At 43.1% G+C, this 23,856-nt stretch overlaps 2 protein-coding genes across 11 annotated transcripts; one reads left to right on the top strand and one right to left on the bottom strand.

Annotated features, from left to right (window-relative positions):
• Positions 1-1,540: 1,540 nt before the first annotated feature.
• Positions 1,541-5,341, top strand: LOC125512226 (protein FAR-RED IMPAIRED RESPONSE 1-like). Of its 9 annotated transcripts, none has more exons than XM_048677319.1 (5): positions 1,541-1,893; positions 1,985-2,084; positions 2,372-4,656; positions 4,797-4,844; positions 4,922-5,341. In XM_048677319.1, the coding sequence occupies exons 3-5, from the start codon at positions 3,973-3,975 to the stop codon at positions 5,111-5,113; spliced, it is 924 nt and encodes a 307-aa protein (XP_048533276.1). In that variant the 5' UTR covers positions 1,541-1,893; positions 1,985-2,084; positions 2,372-3,972; the 3' UTR covers positions 5,114-5,341. The 9 variants fall into 9 exon arrangements, 3 of the variants coding, with proteins under 3 accessions (XP_048533276.1, XP_048533277.1, XP_048533275.1); XR_007285257.1 differs by having other exon boundaries at positions 1,546-1,893; XR_007285254.1 differs by having other exon boundaries at positions 1,546-1,893; positions 4,741-4,844.
• A 1,995-nt stretch (positions 5,342-7,336) lies between these two features.
• On the bottom strand, positions 7,337-11,852 carry LOC125512227. 2 transcript variants are annotated; one of them, XM_048677322.1, is made up of 5 exons: positions 11,427-11,852; positions 9,682-9,937; positions 8,141-8,231; positions 7,682-7,748; positions 7,337-7,603 (listed from the first exon to the last, which is right to left on the bottom strand). In XM_048677322.1, the coding sequence occupies exons 2-5, from the start codon at positions 9,797-9,799 to the stop codon at positions 7,550-7,552; spliced, it is 330 nt and encodes a 109-aa protein (XP_048533279.1). In that variant the 5' UTR covers positions 9,800-9,937; positions 11,427-11,852; the 3' UTR covers positions 7,337-7,549. The 2 variants fall into 2 exon arrangements, with proteins under 2 accessions (XP_048533279.1, XP_048533278.1); XM_048677321.1 differs by having other exon boundaries at positions 9,682-9,932; positions 11,427-11,851.
• Between the last annotated feature and the right edge of the window lie 12,004 nt (positions 11,853-23,856).

The following is a 23,856-nucleotide window of genomic DNA, read 5'->3' as shown; positions in this document are numbered from 1 at the left end:
TTAAACCAACCAATAACTACATGGCAGACAGGACGAGAACTGCATGGCGACCGAAGTAATGAGTGAACATCGGACAGTTGGCCACCAACGGCATCGTCTCTCATTAACGCACGACAACCTCGAGCAGCAGCTCGGCTCCGGCCATTACACACCCGATTAATGACGACTGCTCGAACCCCAGGATGGCGGCCTGGGTGACCCAAATCGCTCCGACTCCGGGCAGAGGCTGGACGAATCATGACAAGAGTCTGTGGTGTAGAAGTGCATGCTCTAACCAATGCAACCAAAAAACCGATCTGATAGAAGATACTAGGTAGCATATTATCCGTCAACACTCCCTCTCACGTGTGGCTCCCTCGGGCCTAAACATGGACCGAAAGTGGGATACAATTTAATTGCGTCAGCTGGGTCTTGAACTCAAGACCTCTTGCCTCTGATACCATGTAGAAGTGCATGTTTTAATCAATGAACCAAAAAACCGATCTAATAAAAAAAACTAGGCAACACATTATACATCAACACGTGAAGCAAAGAAAACCAATGGGGAGAGCCACCTATATAGAGAGTCTCCGAGGAACAAGAGACGTAAAGCGAATCAACATCAAGGATACAGAACGATCCAGAAAATTGGTTTCTAGACGTGAGGCAAGGGCGGCACTGCCTGAAAGCCCAACACACGTCAGCCTCTAAACAGACGGTGGCAGTACCGAATAACGTGGCGAGCTCCCAATCAACACAACGTACTCCATGTATAATAACATTGTGCGATGACCACACTATCCATGAAACACGTGGATGGACACGCAAGAAAAAAAAATCGCAGTCGAATCAATCACGGCGGCATACAGACGCACATGCAGCAGCCAGCCCATGAACCACGGGGCCATGCAGCTGGTCACAAGCAAAACAACAAGCAAAATCAAACACGCCGGCATGCAGCCCATGTGCGGGCCGATAGAATGTCCTCAGATCACAAACTAAATCGCTAGGTTCACCTCGACGTTTACACGCTTGTGTCCCTCACTAAAGCACGTGGCATGCTTCTATTGGCTGACTTTTCACTGATAAGAAAAAGTCAAAAAAAAACAGGGCCATGCAGCCTTGATCTATACCGAACGGAGCCTTGATCTATCTTGCAGAAGTTCCCTAATCACCATGCAATGCTCTCTCCATGTTGCTAAAGGGATCACATGAGCCATAAATGTTTGATATGACAACAGCACAATCAGATTCAACTATGATCTCTTCATTACCCATATCAAGAGCAGCCTTCGGACCAATGGCACGCACAAAGCTTCAGCCTCTTCAAGACTAGCACAGACATGGAGTATAATATATCCATCAGTAGCTTCACCCGTATTGGCCACAAACACAACATCCGTGTTAACTTTGAACCATACATCAGGTGATTTAATCCATCTAGATTTTCCACTTGACCTAGTCCGAATTTGTTCAGCACTGACATTTGGCACTTCAGAGGATCAGTAGCATGAACCGGCTTCTTTCCCTTATCATCAATAGTGAGGCATTCACCTGAAAAAGCCACAATGTAAGAACGATAATGCTACACTTACGGACCGCTGCTACGGACCAAGCGATACGCGCTGATGTGGAAACGTCCACGTCATCCCCACAGCCCACCCCTCTCGAGCAGAAAACAGCAGAAAAATTACTCACGCACAACAGCCAGACCGTCCGCCTTCTTCTACCTCGAAAGAAAAGAACAGCCTGCCGCCTCCTCGTTTTCCAGACGGGCCGCTCGGATTCCCTCGCTCCACATTGAACAGATGGCCGCTGGGATTCTAGGTCAGGCGGCGTCGTTGTCGCAGCAGGTCGTAGCCTAAACTGCTGTCGTGGCAGCCGGTCACCGTCGAAGCTTGAGGACTGAAGGAGGTGAGGTTCTTGCCCCAACATTGTTCAATCTTTGCATCTTCCATCTAACTTTTCTCGATCAGATTACGATTGATTTTTTTCGTTTCAACAGCTGCTGTCGTCGCAGCTGCTCACCGTCAAAGCTTCGACAACGTGGATGACGCTGGGGGTGGAGCTCTTGTGTGCCTGGGCGAGCTCGGGGACTAGAGGAGGTGAGTGTTTTGCCCCAATATTTTGTTATGTTTAATATCTGCACCTTTTATCTAGCTTTTCTTGACCGTGCGGTCGATGTTACTGTATGTTGATCGATTCTTATATTCCTTTCTTCTCTCTGAATCTACATGCCTCTGAATCTACAAGCTTCTGAATCTACATGCCTCTGAATCTGCATGCCTCTGAATCTACATGTCTCTGAATCTACAATATGTTACCATCCCCTATCAGTTTAGTTATATTGCCTTTGAACAATAATAATGTTTAAAGTTTTCTTGATTTATAGAAATGGATGATGGAACTGGTGGTGTTCAAGAATCAAGTGACATGTCGATTTCAAGCGATGATGACACCAATAAGCAACGGAATGAAAGCAATGTGGAACTTGAACATGACCTTGGTGAAGCTCAACCAGATGCCTTACTTGGAGACCCTAAATTGGGGATGACCTTTGATACTGAGAATGAGGTGCGAGAGTACTACAACAACTACGCTAAAGCAAAGGGCTTTGGTGTGACAAGAAGAAGCTCAAACAATGATGATAATGGACAGCTGAAGTATCTTACACTTTCGTGCTCTCGGTATGGTAAGACTCAGTCCAGATCAAGAAATATGTTGAAACCAAATCCAACAACCGGGTTAGGATGTAAAGCTAAAATCAATATTATCCGTGGTCCTGATGGGAAGTTTCATCTTTCAACTATCATTTTAGATCATAATCATACATTAAGTCCACACAAGTCTCGGTTATTCAGATGCAACCAAAAGTTAGACTTCCATGTGAAGCGAAGGCTTGAGCTGAATGACCGGGCTGGAATTCGAGTAAACAAGAATTTCAATTCTTTTGTTGTGGAAGCAAATGGTCATGAGAACCTAACTTTTGGTGAGAAGAATGCTCGCAATTTTCTAGAGAAAACAAGAAGGTTGAAACTTGGCAGAGGTGATGCTGAAGCGGTTCGTGATTATTTTGTCAAGATGCAATCCGACAACCCAAATTTTTTCAGTGTCATGGACCTTGATGATGAATCTCGACTAAGGAATGTCTTTTGGGCTGATGCAAGAAGTAGAGCAGTGTATGACTCTTTTCATGATGTCGTTAGTTTTGACACAACATATTTGACGAACAAATATGATATGCCTTTTGCTTGTTTTGTCGGAGTGAATCATCATGGACAATCAGTTTTGCTTGGATGTGCTCTATTATCAAATGAAGATACCGAAACATTTGTTTGGTTATTTCAAGCATGGCTCACATGTATGTCAAATCTCCATCCAAAAGCTATTGTAACCGATCAAGCAAAAGCAATTCAGAATGGTGTGGAAAGAGTTTTTCCAGAATCTCGATATAGATGGTGTTTGTGGCATATAATGAAGAAGATACCCGAGAAGTTTGGTGGATATGATGAGTATGATCACATTAAGGCTGCTATTGGCAAGGCAGTTTATGATTCATTAACAATTACAGAGTTTGAAGTTGCTTGGATGCATATGCTTGAGAAGTATGATCTTGGTGATAACGAATGGCTTAAAGGGCTTTACCGCCATAGGCACCGATGGGTTCCAGTATTTGTGAAAGATGCCTTTTGGGCAGGTATGTCTACTACACAACGTAGTGAGAGTATGAATGCCTTCTTCGATGGGTATGTTAATGCAAAAACTACATTGAAGCATTTTGTTAGCCAATATGAGAATGCTCTTCGTGATAAAGTTGAGAAGGAGAATATTGCTGATTTCAACTCTTTCAATTCAACCATACCTTGCATCACACACTTTGATATCGAGAAGCAATTTCAATCAATCTATACAAATTCGAAGTTCAAAGAATTTCAAGAAGAGCTAACACACAAGATGTATTGTGATCGGAAGTTAATATAAAAAAAAAGGGCAATGGAAACATATGAAATAACTGAGGATGTGCTGATTGACAAAGAAAAATGGTGGAGAAAAGATATTGTGTACCATGTACAATTCAGTGAGGAAGAGTTTGAAGTTAAGTGTCCATGTCGCCACTTTGAGTTCAGGGGGATTCTCTGTAGGCATGTGTTATGTGTGCTCACTCACAAGAAAATCAAGGAGGTTCCTCCACAATACATTCTTGATTGGTGGAGAAAAAATGTGAAAAGAAAACATAACTTCATCAGATGCACATATGGCGGCATGGAAGATACTCCTGTTGCAAATCGTTTTGATAGATTGTGCAACAGTTTCTACCCAGTTGCAGAGATAGGCGCCATGTCAGATGATTCATGCAATTCATTGATTGAAGATCTCTGCACCTTGAAAATTAAGTACTCTAGCAACTCAAGTTCTGAAAATAATAAGGATCAGGTTAGTGCACCAAAAGATCAATTGCAGGAAGAGGCGCCTTCTGATGGGAAGACAACAAGTAAAACTATACTAAGTCCAATAGCTGTTAGATGTGTTGGACGTCCTCCTTCATTGAGAAAAAAATCCAAGGTTGATAAGCTTATTCGTCAAGCAAATGAAAAGAAGAAGAAAGCTGAACTAAGGGAGAAGAAAAAGGCTGCACAAGAAGAGAAGAAGGCTGCACAAAAGGAAGCTGAACAAAAGGTATTCTCCCTATATTATGTTTTTATTCTGTGAAAATAATAACCCAAACTCGTGCGTGTTTTCTTACTAAGTATTTATTTCAAGCTCGCTCCATGAATTTGAAAAAGAAAATGTCCAATAAAAAAAGGAAATCATCACAGGATGATATTGTAGAACAAGATGACCAAACTTGTAGTAGCATGGCTGAGGTATGCTTATTTCTCACATTTTTATTTCTAGTAAACTCTTAAACATCCATGTAATTTTATCACTTTCTTTGGAGCAGAAATCATTTGACTTGGGCATTACCAATGGCGACATAAATCCACCCCAAGGATCAACTACAGTATCACTTGGAGGTTCATGGACAATGGTTATGCCCCAAATTCTCAGAGAATATACAAGTATGCTGTTTCAAGTTCAGCAAGGATCGACTGTAGTGCCTAATTCTGCAGCATTACACTTCAATGAAAATTAAGGGCTCGACGATATGATGGACCAGAGTTTGGACATGATTTACGTAGTTTGAAGATGTTGGATGCAATATTTTGTATGAACTTGTCAACTTTAATGTAATACCTGATACCTGATAGGCACCAGGGCACTAGAAAAGTAGACGGATTTATGTTTTGTCATTTTGTTTCGGCCCAAGGGACTTGAATTTGTCTCTGTTATATGGTTCAAGTATTAGTTGATTCCACTTTCAGTTCCAGTTCAAATGATTAGGTGATTCTTTCATGTCGATCCTAGCAGAAACATCAGCAGCAAATACTCTTTCAGTCTCAATAACACAATGACAGAATGTAAGAGGCAAGAATATGATGAAACCCACTTTTGTATTGATCTCAGCCAAGTACATGAGTGCACGAACGTGCTAGTCAGTCGTGGCTAACTAAATCCCTGAATAGGGAGATATGTTTACAGTGTACAACATCACGGAACAACAACAATATATAGGGATGTTTCCAACAGACATATTTCTTACTGAACTGCCTTGATTTTGTGCCCTTTCTGCATCAGCTGCTGGTGATGCTTACAGCTTTTGGATAATTCTGCTGGATCCTGAAAATGTTCACAGGGAGGGCACTAGCTGATGGTATGTTCAGAGAAGGATTGAGTCTGCACTTGTTTGCAGAGATGACATGTCCTGACAAGATATACACAGGCAACCATATGATAGTGTTGATGATGCAAGATTGAACAATATATTGGCTTGTTTAGCTTCTGTTATCAGAATTTGCATCTTGTGTGGTACTGTTTCATCACACATCTAACACAACTCTGAATCTGTCAAGCAAAAAGTAACATCATCAGACAACCAAGGGACATGGGCAATTTCACACAACATGCAGGATATTTGCGATTTTAGTTGCTCGACATGACAACAATGGAGGACCTCGCCGTGGCACAATCCGGCCAAGAGTTCGCGCCGCCGCAGCCGACGACCAATAGCTCGCGCCGCCGTCGCCGGAGACCAAAGATCTCGCGCCGCAGCCGCCGGAGACCAAGAGCTCGTGAGCGCCGCCCGCGTACGACTGAGCGCGCTGACCCTCGCCATGTCACGCTGCCGCTAATCTTGGGGAACATCCTCTCCGCCGCCAGCAATCGGCCGTCGCCGTCGCGTCGCCCGGGAGAGAAAGGGGATGAGCGGACGGTCTGGCTGTTGTGCGCGAGTAATTTTTCTGCTGTTTTCTGTTCGAGGGGGGTGGGCTGTGGGATGACGTGGACGTTTCCACATCAGCGCGTATCGCTTGGTCCGTAGCAGCGGCCCGTAAGTGTAGCATTATCGATGTAAGAATCCATGATGGAGCATTTTCCTTGGTCGTGGACCACATCATTTTGTAGGAACCAACCATGCCAGAAGTCTAGGCCAAGCCATGCTACTTCGATTTGATTTTGGAGAGTTTTCCTTGGTCGTGCACCACATCGTTTCGTAGAGAACCAACTGTGCCAAAAGAGTAAAAGGACCAAGCCACGCTACTTCGGTTTGATCTCGGCGAGGAGGATCAGAGGCAGTCAGAACTATGTATTTGAAAACACTTTCCTCCGAAAGATCCCCACCCCTCGCATCTGATCTCACAAAGTCACAAGGCCCAGGCCTTTGTACATTTAGCCACAGCAGAAAACTATTCTCATCCGCCATACCACATATATCTCTTTCCAAATTCCTTTTCCATTTGTTCTGCTTTGTAGCGAGATTATCAGAGGCTAGGGATTTAACATTCCACACCAAGTTCCACGTATTCCTGTCGCCCTTCCAAACAATACTACTTCCGGTCTGATTTCATCGGACTGCTTCAAATTACTATGCCAGCTTGTACGTACTTCAGACAAAGAAGTGCCTGGATGATTCGTAGTGCCAAGCCGGCACATCCTCCTTCCGTTTGGGTAGTTTTATCTTCAAAATCTCCTCCGCATCATTTGGCCAGAACATCTCCCGCACCAAAGTCCCGTTCCATTCCTTACTCTCACCTAAAAAAAGATCACAAACTCTGCTAGTCCGAGACCGTTTCCTGCTACTTCCTCCGTCCGGAAATACTTGTCATCAAAATGGATAAAAAGGGACATTTTGATGACAAGTATTTCCGGACGGAGGGAGTACTAAATAAATATACGTCTAGATACATCCCTTTTTATCCATTTTGATGACAAGTGTTTTCAGACGGAGGGGTACTAAATAAATGTAAATAAACACATAAACTAGGCAGGGGGAGACCACAATGCTAAATGTAAAAAAATAAACATAGTAGGACAAAAATATGTTACATTTACTTTAAAAGAAAAAGGGATGCCATCCTGTCACGAGGATAATCCACATTCATCACCCACACGCTTTGATTAAACCAAAGTTGAGTACATTCCAGCGATTAACAACGAGACCCCCGACAAATACCACCACCCTTTAATTAAGCAGCTAATCATATAGGCCCTCCTGCTCCCAGCCGTCCACGAGGAAATCTACCATTTCCTGCCATTGGAAAACCAAAAAGATAAGTAAAGACAAATGTGAAGAGTAACATGCTATGAGGTTTGCAGGAGATCTTACACCAAGAGGGATCGGCTGTGCAAATGTCTTGGTGCTTCCTAGCAGGCTCTCATATGTAGCATTCCAACTACAGTCAACAGGCATATGCATGACAAAGGGACCAGCGCCAATCTCAAACAGTTGTTGCAAAAAAGACACCACCAGGAACTAAAACTAATGTCTAATACTTCAAAGTTTACATGAGATTCCAGAAAAGGTGTTACACAAGATTCTGCACTCTTGGAAATCACTAGTCAAAACCAACAGACTGATGATACATATAATATATCCTCGAATCAAAGTGCGCCACAAATTATGATAGCCGGTCAGGAGGATGCCAGAAATTGAGTACACAACTTCAAGCAGGTAAGGTATTTAATGCTATGATAGACTAGTAGACTGTTTTGGTTATTGCAAAATCTTCCGAATATTCAAGATCTTTTAGGCTCCATTAGAACAAATGAAATGCATGAAAGTTACCCTATTTTTGGCTCCCGGGTCTTTTGACGCTGAGAATTAAACCTTCTGTTTCCAACCCACTGCTGTCTAGTCTGATTCCAGAGTAGAAGGCCTACAGAATTAGAAAAAATATATTGTCGGTTAAGCTAGAGTTTTGGCTGGCTGAGTAGCCACTGTCAGCAATTTCAAGATCATAAAGCACAGCTAACAACAGCAATTAGTCATAAATAGAGTAACATCACTACAAAGTCAGCACAACTACTGCGTATAGCCATATAAGATTATCATTTGTGAACACATCGTGACATAGTGTGTCAAGGAAATAATAGTCCTTGTTTGATGATCAAGATGAACAATACAAAGAGAGTGCTTTTGTTACTCCATTTATGTATTGCTTGCTAAGAGATTTTTGCATACTCTGGGAACCTCTTTTCCTTCAATCATGTTGCGGTTGGATATTTCAGTTAATTCAGAGGACCTGTTGATGCTGCACATGTTACATATGTGAAGCTGTGTTTCTTGTTGTCCTTTTCGTTCTACCATCGCCTTTTCTCATGTTTTATATCTTTTGACGCTGATTTTATATATTGATTTGTTCAGGCAGGGGATCAAGGTTTTCTCAATTCATATTATATTCATTTTGCCAATTCCCGTATTTATGATGCAATAAAACCTTTAACGCCTTAGCATCACCAACACCTTCCCACATGGTATAATGTTGATGCCGGTCTTTACATGCTTGCCAGTAAGGTCCACATTCACGCACAGATCATGTGTTTTTGTGGCATTCTCTGATACTGACGGTTTTGTTACTATCAGATAATTGATTGTTCTAGAAAAACAACAGCATAGCATCAGGATCCCTGAATAAAGTATACTCAACCCAGCATTTAAGTTTACTAGAAGGGTTGGGCGCGCTTCGCTGCACCATTGTTGTTGTTGGGATTTCATATAAAGATAAAAGTTGGTTTGTCGCGTGGGGAAGATGATGAAGTGTTTTCTTTTATAATGCAGTGTTTTAGTGAGCTTTCTTGGCGGTGTGGTTGTATGTTATCTGCTAATCAACCAATACTTATGTGGGAAAGTTTCTTGCGTTGGTGGCCGCTTGTACTATACGCATGTATTATATTAGTGTTATAGTTCAGATGTTGGCGCTTCTTTTTTTGAGATGGTGAGAGGCTGCACGGGACTGATGTGTTTTTACAGGCTGGTTGCTACCAATTAATTTGAGAAATAGTGGAGCCAATCAAAATCGTGAATCAAATTCAAAATTAAATACCTGAATTGAATGAAAGAGCTCATTGAGAAATAGTTGACACAGTCAAAACATGAACTAAATCCAAAATTGAACACCTCAATTTAATAGGAGAGCTCCAAAATTAGGGAGCATAGTGTATTAGATGATTATCTTCTGATGGTAACAAAGAAACAAAACAAATCTTTATAATTTTATTAATAATCTAGCTGGCATAATTATTTATTACTAGCTATAAGCCATAACCTAACTGAAGGTATATGGAAGTGAGAGGGCCATGCATTGTGGAAGGTTCGATTTTTTTTACCTTGATTTACAAACTCATTTGGGTTGCTGCTACTTCCAGCTCCATGCTGCTCACTAGATTGTGCTGCTGTGCTGATGGAAGACATGCTACGCTGCGACTGCAAGGCACTGTTCTCCATTTCACGTGGACTTGTACTCCAAAAATCTTCAGACAAACTACGATGTTTTATCGAGCGCCCTTGAATCCTTAAACCTTTAGAAGGCTCATCAACAGCTGTTATAGGAGTAGACTTCGCACATCCAAAACAATTTCTGCTCTGTTGCAAACCAGGATTGACCAATAAATGATTAGAACCAAGTATTTGAGAGAAGTTGCAAAAAAAAAAGAAACAAGAAAATGCTTGTGTAAAACCTATTGTGAGATCACTTCCACTCCAAGCTTATAATAAGGTTTTACAGCAGTTGCCTGGTTTTCCATTGTGATTACATGAAACATGTCCACAATTAAGGCAAGGTAGTATGCATTAAACAGAACATTAATACAAAATCTAACTTGTGTGTCAATCATTTAAATAGTATCTACAGAATATGTGTTCATTTAAAACATTTGAAACTTCTCTCATTTGATATCGAATCAGTTATGATTCTATGCACATTTAAAACTGGATTAAGAATAAGTGCTCATTCGGACTTGATACTCGGTGTGGTGAAAAAGACGCTACACTAGATCTGCACATACTTACTGACAATATCCAAAAATGTCTTGTTTTTGGAATTCAGTAATTAACGAAGGTTATCATATTGATATTTGAGCGCATGGCAAACATCAGCAACTCTGGTGCATTCCCGTAAAATTTGGAAAGTTGTTAGCTAGATATGTTGAAGTTGAATCTATGTTTTTTGCAAAGGAAAAATATATACTACTCCCTCTGTACCGAAATACATGTCGTTGGAGTAGCTGAACTTTAGCTACTCCAACGACATGTATTTCGGTAGAGGGAGTACATGATAATACTCAGCAGTATACTCACATTCTTAAGCTTAAGTTTACTCAGAAATATCAGCCAATCTAAGCAACTAGTTACAGGACTGATAATTTGTCTTTTCTAGTTCCGCAAGCAAATACAAAATTCAATATCACTGGACCAAGCAAAACATCGATTTATGTTTCGCTGTTCCGTGCAAGCAGATTTATGCTAAACCTCCCTAGAAAGCCACTGTCTGGAAGCTTCAGGGGCAGGAAAGAACAAGGAGCTACAAGGAATCTAACAGCAGACCAAAAGTATCAGTCTATAAACAGACTTGCTGGAAAACCACCGAACATTCCTTGGGTAGGTAATGACCACGAACAAGAAGACATGGTACCATATCAAGCAATCATTCAGGTCGAGTTCAAACAGCTGACCCCTCCCGGTAACCAATTATTTCTGACCAACAGGAGCTTATCAGGTAAGTGAATACAGAGACCTTAAATGCATGTCTAAAACCTATCTAATAACAGAGATCATTGCAGATTGGCACCACTATCATGAACAAATTTCATCATATGAACCGCAGCAACCGACCGCCTACACGCCAAAAAAAAAAATCACCTTGGTCTCATAGCGGTAGACTAAACTCTGAGAAACTACCGAGAATCACAAAATCATCCAAACCAAACGGGAGCACCGATCCACTTCCCGCGCGATACGATACAGGTCTCCTCTAATAACCTGAGACGGAGCAATCGCGCGGCAGCAGAGCGCCCAGCGGGCATGAACAAGGCGAGCGAGAGATGGAGCGAGGTGGATAGGCAGGGAGTCGTACCCCACGCAGGCGACGAGGCGGCGCACCCACGAGGAGAGCGACCCGCAGCCTAGCAGCATAGCATCCGGCTCGCCGTCGAAGGAGGCGCACGCACGGTCCCCAGCCCCGCCGCCGCCGCCGCAAACCCTAACCCTAGAACCACCCGCCCGTCCGGGGGATCCGCTACCTCGCCTGGGTTCCCTCGCTCGCACGCACGCACGCACGCACCGTTGCTCTCAGGCGCTGCTATTTTTTTCTCTCTCCTTGGAATTGGAATTTCGATCGAGGGGAGGAGGTCGGGGGATTAGGACATTATTAGGTGGCGGCTTTCTTCTCCCTTATCTGCTTTTGGGTCTGTGCGCGGAGTGGGGGAGAATCATTGCAGTTGGTTGGCGTTGCTGGGCTAGCTTTTTTCTTCTTTTTTCTTTGGAGCTACGTTGCGTTGCTAGGCTAGCTAGGCGCCCGGCAGGGGAAGATCCCGCGTGCGCGTGGCCAGATTGCTCCGCGTGTGCAGGGCGGGGGGAAAGTGGTAGCGCCCGTGCGAGGGTGCCAGGTGGGGCCTTCCCGGGGATTCGTTGGAACCCGGATCAGCTGAGACTACCCATAGTGGGAATAATATAGATAGTAACATCACACATATCTAGATAAAATAGATGATGTGACAAATAATAAATGAAGAAAAAAGGACATATAATAATATAGTTAGTTACTATTAGTATAAGGGCATTTTCAACAGTTTGTATGTTAGCTTGTTGGTAAAATATGACATGTCATCAACCAACACCTTAATATACAACAACTCCAATGGGTTGTATGTAGTTTGCCTAATAGGATGTGAAATAATAAATAAGGTGCTCTCTCATTCTACATTGGAGCTTGTGCAAAGGGTGTTGGTTCATGTACATACAACCTTTCTCTCTTCCATCATTTATTATATGACACATCATCAAAAATCCTAGGTGGCAAAATCTACCAACAACTATCTTACAACCATTGAAGATGCCCTAAGTAACATCATACATATCAAAACAAGATGAATCTATAGCATAATAAATGAAATATTGCATGTTACCTCACATATGTTACTCCCCACTATAGATGTAGTAACATAGAGTAGTAACATGGACATGTTATCACTCTATGTTACTACTCATTGTGGCTAGTGAGCTAGTCGTCCTGGCTAGGATTGCTTTTTTTAGGGGCTATAGGATTAGTTTGGCTTGGAAAACTTTGAAAGCTGACATGCAAGCCTGCTACTGGTTTTTTTAACACAGTATAGAGCACATACATGCGCATACACTCATCTTTATGAATGCACACACGCACATCCTGCCTCTATGAGCATCCCTGGAAAATTGAGCCGGCATGTCATCTTAAAATTTATTAGTACCTGCTAGAGCGACTTAAGACACCTTGTGTGTGTTTTACTGTACATCAAAATACATTTATTGCAAGATGAGCATCATATTATATTTTTACAAGAGTATCACCAATCTCTAAGAATAGATTTTCTATTCATCCCGCACACATCTTACTTCTAACTAGTTTAGCTAAATCATGGACAACATAATTAGTCTATTTAGGAGCATGCTCCAGAAAATCACACGCAAGATGATATATATCATCAAAAACTGCCGCCGATTGACCGAAAGAGCGACCTCCGTTCTTCATTGTTTCTATCACCTCAATGTTGTCGGAGTTCACCTCTATGCGGTTACACCCGACTATAGTTGTCAAATTGAGACCAAATTGTAAGGCCAGTGCCTCGGCCATAAACGTATCTCTGCACTAATCGATTTCCCCGTTTCTTGTCGTGACGAATTTGTCATTCGAGTCTCTGATGACAGCGCCATACAAGCCCTTGAGTAAGTCTGGGTCAAAAGCCCCATCCATATTTAGATTTACATAGTTGCTCCTTGGTCTTTCCCAGACATGTCGCTTGATCGTCGCCTTTGCATCACTTGCCATAGTATAGTTAGCAATCAAAGCTCTGATTGCCATTACTATGAACTTAGGTTAGCAACCAATGATGATGGCGGCTTCTAAAACGTGTGCATGTGGTATGCGCTTTAGGGAGGTTGGACCAGTTGTTGGTCCCGATACATTATGTGGATGGATCGGCAACGACACCGTTTTTAGATATGAGGAGTGAGAGCACTCCACATTATCGAGTTTGTAGGTGTGAGTTGTGGCTTCGGGTGGATTGGTGTATGTTCTTGTCAGACCTTTGTGAAATAATTAATAAAAATGGTTGCATGCATCGATTGATGCAGAGGCCGGGGGTTTAACCTCCTTTTCCAAAAAAATGAACTTAAGTTCCTGAACCTTTTCATTATGCCCTAACTTTCTCCTCTCCCACCATAAATACCAGGAACCAATAGCAATTGCTTCCGTTGAATTTTCGAGACCAACGACCACACATTCTTCAGCTGCATGTAGCAATAAATATTTAGCACAACTTCTCCCGCATGATCCATGGCGCATGCTTTATCAATAGCAAAGTCCAAACCCAGTAACCGCCATACCTCTTTAGATTTTGCACAAGTGAATAACATATGCTCGGTATCCTTCGCTCCTATACCGCATGTAGGACATTGTCCATTGACTTATATATGTTAGTTAGCCAGAGTCACCTGACATGGTAGCGATCCTAACAAAGTTCACCAAAAGGAATTTTTAACCTTGGCAGGACAACTTAAGCTCTAGATCATCCCCCATATTGGTGAATTCCGTGAGGGTCCGACAATATTTCTCCTAATATTTTATGCCCATATTGGTCGTGCCACTCCGCAAAGTATGTCGATCTCACTAAGAATCTCTCGCTATTGCACAAGTTCCATGCTACGAAGCCCAACATATTAAATTTAGGCAACGGAATCGCAAGGATATGTGCTGCATCAACTTGCCAAAATGTGGAAACCAACTCTTCATCTCAATGACCTGTAACAGGGTCAATGAAATAACTTGCTTTTGATAGTAAATTGCCTCCACGAGGTGTGATCACTTTCCTGTTAGGTGAGTTATAAGGATCCATTCATCATCCCAAACATTGATCCGGCAACCATCACTAGTCCTCCATATATGACCTCTTTTTAGTGTTTGTATCCCTGACATAATACTTTGCCATGTGAACGAGGCTCTTTTTTCAGAGTTGCATCCAAAATATCACAATCTGAATAATATTTGGATTTGACAACACACGTACAAAGAGAATCTGGATTATCAATTACCTTTAGATTCTTTTTAGAGCTAGTTTACAATGCATGATAGAAAAAATAGAAAATAAACGTTAATTACATATGGGTACATAACTTGCACGGGTAACAACCCCATAAAAATGGTACACCAACTTTGATGCGGAATCATTTAGGCCAAAATGGCATCTAAACTAGACACGCCGGCTGCCATGTACGCCAGGGTCAGCCGGCTGTGCATCATCCCACACCAACCTAGACCGACACAGCAAAAAGACAAGGATGGGCTTCACCGTTGGTAGTATAATTGTCGAAGCTTTTCTCAAATTGCAACATGTGTTGTGTTGTTGCACGCAGCCTGTTTTGCCTCATACGCTAAATTTTACCGACGACAACCCACGCGCCGCAAAATACACCGACAGTCTTGTCTCGTACCTTCTTGGTTTAATCACGTGGGACAACACGTGTCGTTCATCGAGTACTAAAGCACCACCATCAAGCATCGAGCTCCGTGAGCATGGACGTTACCTACCACGGCCGTAATCAGTGATGACGGATTTAATGTGCACCAGGCACCAATACTTTAGGCGCAAGTTTTAGGGCGTGTTTGGTAGCATGTATGGACCTAAGCCTAGTTGTTCTCCTATGATACATGCCGAGTGTAGACATGTTGAGTCCATGCATTTGTTGTTGTTGTTGTTGTTGTTTGGCGGCGGTGTATGTGCTGAGACATGCTGAGATGAGACTTTGTTTGGCAGCCTGCATGTGTTTAGACACGTTGAACAATTTCCAATTCTAAATACTTTTTTTGAATGGTGAATAAAATTGAAAAAATGTGAACAAAGATTTAATTTTTTTTGAAAATTTAAACAAAATCTAAAATTCTGACTTTTTTTTGAAAATGTAAACATTTTTGGAAATTCAAACAATTTTTGAATTTTTTGAAAATTTAAATAAATTTCAAATCCTGGATATTTTTAAAAAATAAACAAATTTTGAAATTCTAAATATTTTTTGAAATTTAAACAAAATTTGAATTTATGAACATATTTTGAAAATTTAAACATATTTGGACATGGTCTCGTGGTCAGGCCAAGCATGGTTGCCTCCATGCACCCTCTCTAGGGTGCATGAGATGGGTGATACGTCTACAACATATCTATAATCTTGATTGTTCTGTGCTATTATTATATCAATCTTGGATGTTCATTATGTAATTCTATATTATTTTTTGGGATTAACCTATTAACCTAGTGCCCGCTGGCAGTTGCTGCTTTTTGCTTGTTTTTGGCTTTTCAGCAAATCAATATCAAACAGAGTCCGTGTAGAGTGTGATGGCAGTTCCTTACCTCCTTTCGTCTTAGAGGGTACGATCTTAGTCTTAGCACCTTTTAGACTCTTCATAGTGATCAACAGATATAATTCTCAAGTGACTCAACAAATAGAGCTATGCTCCCCGACAACGATGTCGGAAAAAAGTCTTGATGACCCACAAGTATAAGAGATCGCAATAGTCTTCGATGGTAGTATTTCACCCAAATTTATTGATTCGACACAAGGGGACCAAAGAATATTTGTAAGTATTAGCAGTTGAGTTGTCAATTGAACCACACATGGAGAACTAAATATCTGCGACAAAGTGTTTAGTAGCACAGTAGTATGATAGTCTGATAACAATGGCAACAGTAGCAACAGTAATAGTAGCAGTTTTGTAGTGATTGTAACAACAGCAACAACGAAAGTAACTTAACAAAGATCAATATACGACAAGCGTAGGCATTGGATCCGTGATGGATATTTGTGTTGGATAACATTCATCATATAACAGTCACAACCTAGAGCGATACACAATAGCTCCAATTCATCAATGTAATGTAGGCATGTATTCCATATATAGTCATACATGCTTATAATAAGAATTGCATGACATCTTTTGTCATAGCCTCCCGTGACAGCGGGGTCCATAAGAAAACTAAGGGATATTAAGGCTTCCTTTTAATAGAGAACCGGAACAAAGCTTTAGCACATGGTGAATACATGAACTCCTTGAATTATAGTCATCCCCGAAGAGTATCCCAATTATTGTCACTTTGGGTTCTACGGATCAAAACAATAACAAGTGCATATAAGTAGCAGATAGGGTAAAGAACTCAAGTATATTCATGAAAACATAGAGGGTTCAGATCTGAAATCATGACACTCGGGCCCTAGTGACAAGCATTAAGCATAGCAAAGTCATAGCAACATCAATCTCAGAACATAGTGGATAATAGGGATCAAGCCCTAACAAATTGACTCGATCACATGACAAATCTCATCCAACTCCATCATCGTCCAGCAAGCCTATGAATCAATTACTACCTTCCGATGGTGAGAACCATGAAATTATTGATGGAGGATGGTTGATGATGATGATGGTGATGAATCCCCCTCTATGGAGCCCCGAATGGACTCCATATCAGCCCTCTCGATGAAGAAAAGGAGGTGGCAGCGGCTCCATATCGTAAAACACGATGAAACTTCTTCTCTTATTTTTTCTCGGAAATATGGTATTTATGGATTTGAGATTAGGGTTAGCGAAGCCTCGTGGTCCCCACAAGGTAACAGGGTGTGCCTAGGGGGTGTCCGCGCCTTGTTGCCTTGTGGGCAACAGGTAGCCCCCCTTCGGTGGATCTTCATTCCAGCATTTTTTATTTTATTCCATAAAATATCTCTAGAAAGTGTTTGATTATGAGAACTTTTATTTCTGCACAAAAACAACACCATGGTAGTTCTGCTGAAAACAACGTCAGTTTGGCTTACTTTATTCAAATAATGCAAATTAGGGTCCAAAACAAGAGCAAAAGTGTTTGGAAAAGTAGACACGATGGAGATGTATCAATCCACCACCTCATCGAACTCCCTGTAGGCGGCCGCCAATTCCGCCTTGGTGGAGGCAGTACAACCAGCGGTCACGGCAGATGTCGCGGGCGGGGGAAGGAGTCGACCAGTGCCTCCTGCTTCGCCATGTCCATGTCCGGCACGATTGCCGTGTCGATGGCGAGTTGCTCCTCTGTGCGCTGGTGCTCCTCGAGGAGGCCAAGGTTGTAGGCCTAGTCGGCCTACGCCTGTCAGGACTTGGCCTCCTCCTCTTCCTGCAGCATGTGTGTGTAGTGTGCACGGGCCTCACCGATGGTGAAGCCCACACGAACCGACGAGAAGGGTGGGACCGCCTCGTCCTCCATCGGGGCATCGTCAGCCTCCGTCTATTGGTTGGCCTGCCAGCCGGCAGCAATGGCGGCCATCTCCTTCTTCTACAAGCATGGTGCGGAGTGGAGAAAGCGACCGAAGGAAGATGACTGCGCCTATGTCCAGGACTAGAGTTTATATAGCAGGCAGATGGCAATGGGCCACGACGGTGAGGTCAATGGTAGGCAGGAGACGGGCGGACGGGTAGCGCCGGAGTAGGTTGCTCAGCAACCGCATATCATTAATGTAGGGGCGACGGACCAACGGGCGTCGTTTGAACGCCGAGCAGCCACCTACATCGGGATGCGGCGCGTCGGCGATCTCTCCGCCGATGCGTCGCTTCAATGCCGGTAGCAGTGAGAGGTCGCATCCGTTCTGGCTGGCATGAATGCGGCACTGGTGCTCTAGAGCAGCATTGACTGTTTAGGGTGGGAAGCACGTGGGAGAGGGGTTTTGATGGGCCAGAGTTGTCAAACGCGGGCGTGACAGTGGTCCAGACGCCCACAAAGCCCCTAGTTTGTCTCCGTCTTACGGGAAAAATATGTCTTAACCGCCGAGTGAACCGATACATGCCCGCATTGGGTGGCACTACACGTTCAAATCGAGCGGTCCAGACGATTGCGGGTGGTTTGAGGGTTAGCATTGGAGATACCCTTAGAGCATCTCTAGCAGACCCCTTAAAACGCTTGAAATTGTAAAATAGCCGCCGGTGTACAGTTTTAGGCGGAAAAGCAACTCGAATAAAACTTGTAAACAACTCCGGCATGTAAAAAAATTAAGGGGCGTGAAAAACATCCTCACACAAACCCGTGAAAATAAGGATTTCGGAGGCAACCCGAGGACGCCCCGTTGGTGGGAGTCCAACTACCATCGGAACTTCATGGCTTGTTCCCGTCCGTCTGTCCCCGGCCGCCCGCCCCAGCCGCTGCACCCATCGGCCATCGGCCTCGGCCACCGTGCCCACCAGCCATCCGCCCATCCACCGCGCCCGCTTGCACCTCTCTCGACGGAGGAGCTATCTAGCTACCTGAATCGATTCTAACGGAGTTGGCTAGCTGAATCGATTCCAACGGAGCTAGCTAGCTAGTTCTAGCTGAATGGATGCGCGGCTAGCTAGCTCGCTATGGTGAACGGAGGAGTCCGGCCGCCGCCTGCGTCCCCCGGCCGCCTTGGCCTCCGCTTGCGCGCCAGTGCCCGCCCCACGTCTTCCTCGTCCGTACGTATGCCGGCAGCCGCCCCGCGTCTTCCACGCCTGTCTGTCCACCGGCGGCCACCCCTCGTCTTCCTCATCTGCCCGTCCATCGATGGTCGCTTTGTCCTACGGTATGTGTCGATTTCAAATTGGCTTGAGTAAGAGGATGACCATAAAAAAGTGGGCTAGTTGTGGGCTTGTCCGATATAATCAAAGAATATGTTTTTTTACGGGTTGTTTATACGTGATCTGTTCGGCCGCCGCTAAAATCGGTCCTTAAAACACATTTTTCTTGGTCCTTGTAATGATTTTAAGGGTCCACGATATAAGGGTTCTGCTAGAGATGCTCTTACAACATATTCTAGGCTGATAAGTTACACGTTCTCGAAATAACCTGAATTTAAGATTCTCTAGTCTCTGGTTCTCCAGCTTATGTTAGGCCAACGAGACTACAACAGCAGAAGAAACACAATTCACTTATACGGTGACCTTGAGCATGTAACTTCCAAAAGTTCAACGCAATAATTCTACAGCCTGTCCAACGCAGCGAGCTGCATCAGCGCATCAGCAAACAAGTAAACTCTCCGTGGTCCACACTCTGTTCATCCTTTGGATGAACTCTTATGCTCTCATCATGAGTTCATCCTCCTCGTCCCCGCGTTTCTCCTCCTCTAATGACGATGCATCAGCAACAATGCATATGTCGTCTCGTCCGCCACTCTTTTCTCGTGGCCATGGCCGATGGGTGGTCGCGTCAACTTCGCCTGTTTCCTCGGAACATTCTTCTGCATGGCCGCAGTCGTTGTCGCCCATGGCAGTGGTAGTGACGGCACCATCATGTCCTCCATTGTTCCATTCTCCTCCTTGTATTTGAGCAGCACGCGATGTCTGAGCTTCAGAACCTCCCATGATGCGCTCCTTGGTGTGCAGCCGCGGCCGCCGGGGAGGAGGACGACAATGATGACATGGGAGAAGCAGAAGGCCATGAACGACGGGCTGGAGGACGCCCAGACCGTCACCAACTCCACCGTGGAGTTTATTACTAACATCTTATTGTGTGTTTCGGAAAGGAGAACTCGATGCTGGGAAAGAAAAATAATTCTGCAATGGATTATGATCACAAATCAAGAGCCTTGTCAAAGATGGATTAATGGTGAACGGTCTTGGCGACTTGACCCTTATATGCCCTGCTGGTGCAATATCTGCCTACCTTATGTTTTGGAGATTGTTGATAGAAACATGTATGGACTGATTTGTTTGCTGGTGCATACAAGGAGAAATAGTTCATACAGAACCAAAGAGAATGTTGTCTTCGGTGTTAAGTTCGAGGAACTTCACCGAAGTATATCTGCGTTGCAGAGAAGAACAAGCTATATCTGATGAAGTTAGATATATGAGAAGTTTGATGTGAAGGAATTATCCCCTCGAACATTTACTGTTGAAGCGAAGCATAGGTTTTGGTATGGTCGTTTGAAGAAATTGACTGCAGTGAATGGAAGTTGAAGACAAAGTGAAGACGTACTATTCATTTTGTTGTTCTTCTTTCATTTATTTGAGTCATAGGACCTCCGTACTATTAATAGGGGTATAAGTTCTCGAAGCTTAGATCCTCTGTGATGCTTAGCCAAAACCTATGAAAGTTGCGAGAGAAATCTCTTTGTGTTCCGAGTAAATACTTGTTAGCAAGAGACTATGATCTTCTTTGCTGTGAGAGATTTGTCTCAGACCGAAGAGTTAGCATCACGTGCTCCACGAGTAATGTTACCATTGTGCTCAAATCCGACCATTGGACTCGTGTCGTTCGGCCATTGGCTGCTATCAATGTTCAATTTGGTATTTTCCCATCAGGGAAGGCTGCGGCTATAAATAGCCACCCGCTCCAACATTGTCCGTTGGCTGCTTCGCTTGAGATTTCTGAGAAGGTTGATTTGAGCAACCCCTCTCCGAGTGATTTGAGTTTAAGATCCACTAAGAGAAAAATCAAGAGCCCAAACTTAGACAGTGGCTTAGCATCATAGTAGTTTTGAGTGAGAGTCTTGTACCTATTACTCTCGAGAGCTACGCACTCTCTAGACGGATAGGTTTTCGCTCGAGTGTTGAAGAGTTGTTGTCTTCACCGAGCTAGATCTTCAGCAACCAAGAGTGATTGTAGTTTGCAAAGGTCGACCGAAGGTTTAGAGAAGATATTTATGCACGTCCTTGTTTTCAGGCCTTTCCAAAGTAGTTCACTGATGATTACCTCTCAAACCACCTGTATGGTCAGGAGGCGAGGAAGGTATTCATACAATACCTACATTTCAATATTGAAGTGTTCCTGAAGAGGACGAAGGATGGACGGTCAATCATCCACAGGCACTGGCATAAAGTTGCAAAGACCTTCAACATCAATGAAGGCTCAATATTCGCCTTTCGCTTCGGCAGTTTTCCAGATGAGATTCATCTGCCTATGTATCGTCTATGATGCTAATTTAGAAAGGTTATAGATGTTGCATGTGAAACTTGGTGCCGATGCAGCTGTGTAATGGGGTAGCTGAGTGCCGAAGCTATATGATGTTGTACTCTAATGTATTTCAATTATGAAATCATGCTTCCTTAATATGAAAATGAAATATATTGCATGTTTAATATGAAATGTCAATTAGATTAATAAATGGATTATTAATAATAGGACAATTAGCCTGCAAATGATTATTAAGAAAACACCAAGGGCGATGACCTCAGGCAACGCACACAACTTCTAGGAATAAACCATGTTGGATCAATGAACAATCACACACGACATCCTCTTGAAAACTGTTTGCGTTAGGCCACCTTGCGCAAACGTTTAACACATAAAAAATGTGTGTGATGGACAGCTTTTGTCACATAGTTTGTTCTATGTCATCGTGTGTGATGCATTCAATAACGCAAATGATAAAATTGTTAATATCGTGTGCAGTGGCAACGCTATCACAAACGATTTAGTGGGTAAAATTGTGTGTGATGCACCTGCGAACGGAAACATTTTTCTTGGAGTGACTGTGTGGGATGTATATACGAACGGAAACATACTTCTTGGATTAACTGTGTGGTATGTACATACTAACGGAAACATATTCCTTGGATTGACTGTGTGGAATGTACAGACGAATGGAAACGTTTAGTCGGGACTGACTGTGTGGGATGTACTTACGACCAGAAATGATTTGGCATGTATAATCGTATTTTTTTAGCACAACTGTACGTATAATCGTATTTGATCGCTCGCCCGTTGCACATGACCTCACTTTGCCAAGCGTGTGTGACCGGAGGGCCTACCCCCGACGGTTTCTGGGTCGTGTGGGAAGGACCCCCCTATCGCAGTCACTCACTTGGCGAGGTTCAAACGTCATCGCTGAAAGGGGTTTAAAACCTTTTGTATAGCACCTCGCTGTACTAGTGATACCCATTAGAGGAAGGAAAAGGTCTCATATAATCAAAGCTCCAAACATCGAATGGTTCAATAACAAGTGAATAATTCATAGGCATTTCCTGACGTCTACTAACATTACCAATTCTTTGACATTCATCACAAGACAAGACATACTTACGAGCATCTTTGAGAAGAGTAGGCCAATAAAAACCAGATTGTAATACCTTGTGTGCAATTCTATCTCCAGCATGGTGTCCTCCATAAGCTTCGAAGTGACAGTTGCGTAGGATTTGTTCCTATTCATGCTCAGGTACACAACGTCTAATAATACCATCCACTCCTTTATAAAGATGTGGGCCATCCCAGAAGTAATGTCTTAAATCATAGAAAAACTTTTTTTCTTTTGTTGGTATGTGAAACCTGGTGGTATAAATTTAGCAACAATGTAATTATCATAATCAGCATACCATGGAGCACTACAAGAAGCATTTATGACAGCTATTTGTTCATCAGGAAAGCTATCATCAATAGGTAGTGGGTCATCAAGAACATTTTCTAACCTAGACAAGCTATCTGCTACGGGGTTCTCAGCTCCCTTTCTATCAATAATATGCAAATCAAATTCTTGTAGCAAGAGAACCCACCTAATGAGTATAGGATTAGCATCTTTCTTTTCCATAAGATATTTAATAGTAGCATGATCGATGTGAACAATTACTTTAGAATCAACAATATAAGATTTGAATTTATCACAAGCAAACACAACTGCTAAAAATTCTTTTTCAGTGGCAGCATAATTTCTTTGAGCACTGTCTAGAGTTTTACTAGCATAATGAATAACATTCAATTTCTTATCAACTCTTTGTCCTAGAACAACACTGATAACCCACAAGTATAGGGGATTGCAACAGTTTTCGAGGGTAGAGTATTCAACCCAAATTTATTGATTCAAAACAAGGGGAGCCAAAGAATATTTGCAAGCATTAGCAGCTGAGTTGTCAATTCAACCACACCTGGAGATTAATTATCTGCATTAAAGTGATCAGTAGCAAAATAGTATGATAGTTTTGATAGTAGTAGCTGTTGGGGAACGTAGTAATTTCAAAAAATTTCCTACGCACACGCAAGATCATGGTGATGCATAGCAACGAGAGGAGAGTGTGATCTACGTACCCTTTGTAGATCGACAACGGAAGCGTTTGGTTGATGTAGTCGTACGTCTTCACGGCCCGACCGATCAAGCACCGAAACTACGGCACCTCCGAGTTTTAGCACACGTTCAGCTCGATGACGATCCCCGGACTCCGATCCAGCAAAGTGTTGGGGAAGAGTTCCGTCAGCACGACAGCGTGATGACGATCTTGATGTACTACTGCTGCAGGGCTTCGCCTAAGCACCGCTACAATATTATCAAGGACTATGGTGGCTGGGGGCGCCGCACGCGGC

Source organism: Triticum urartu, chromosome 6, assembly GCF_003073215.2.
Source record: "Triticum urartu cultivar G1812 chromosome 6, Tu2.1, whole genome shotgun sequence".
In the NCBI taxonomy this organism is placed as follows: Eukaryota; Viridiplantae; Streptophyta; class Magnoliopsida; order Poales; family Poaceae; genus Triticum; species Triticum urartu.
The sequence above is the reverse complement of the archived record's forward strand: the minus strand, read 5'-3'. Positions and strand labels throughout refer to the sequence as shown.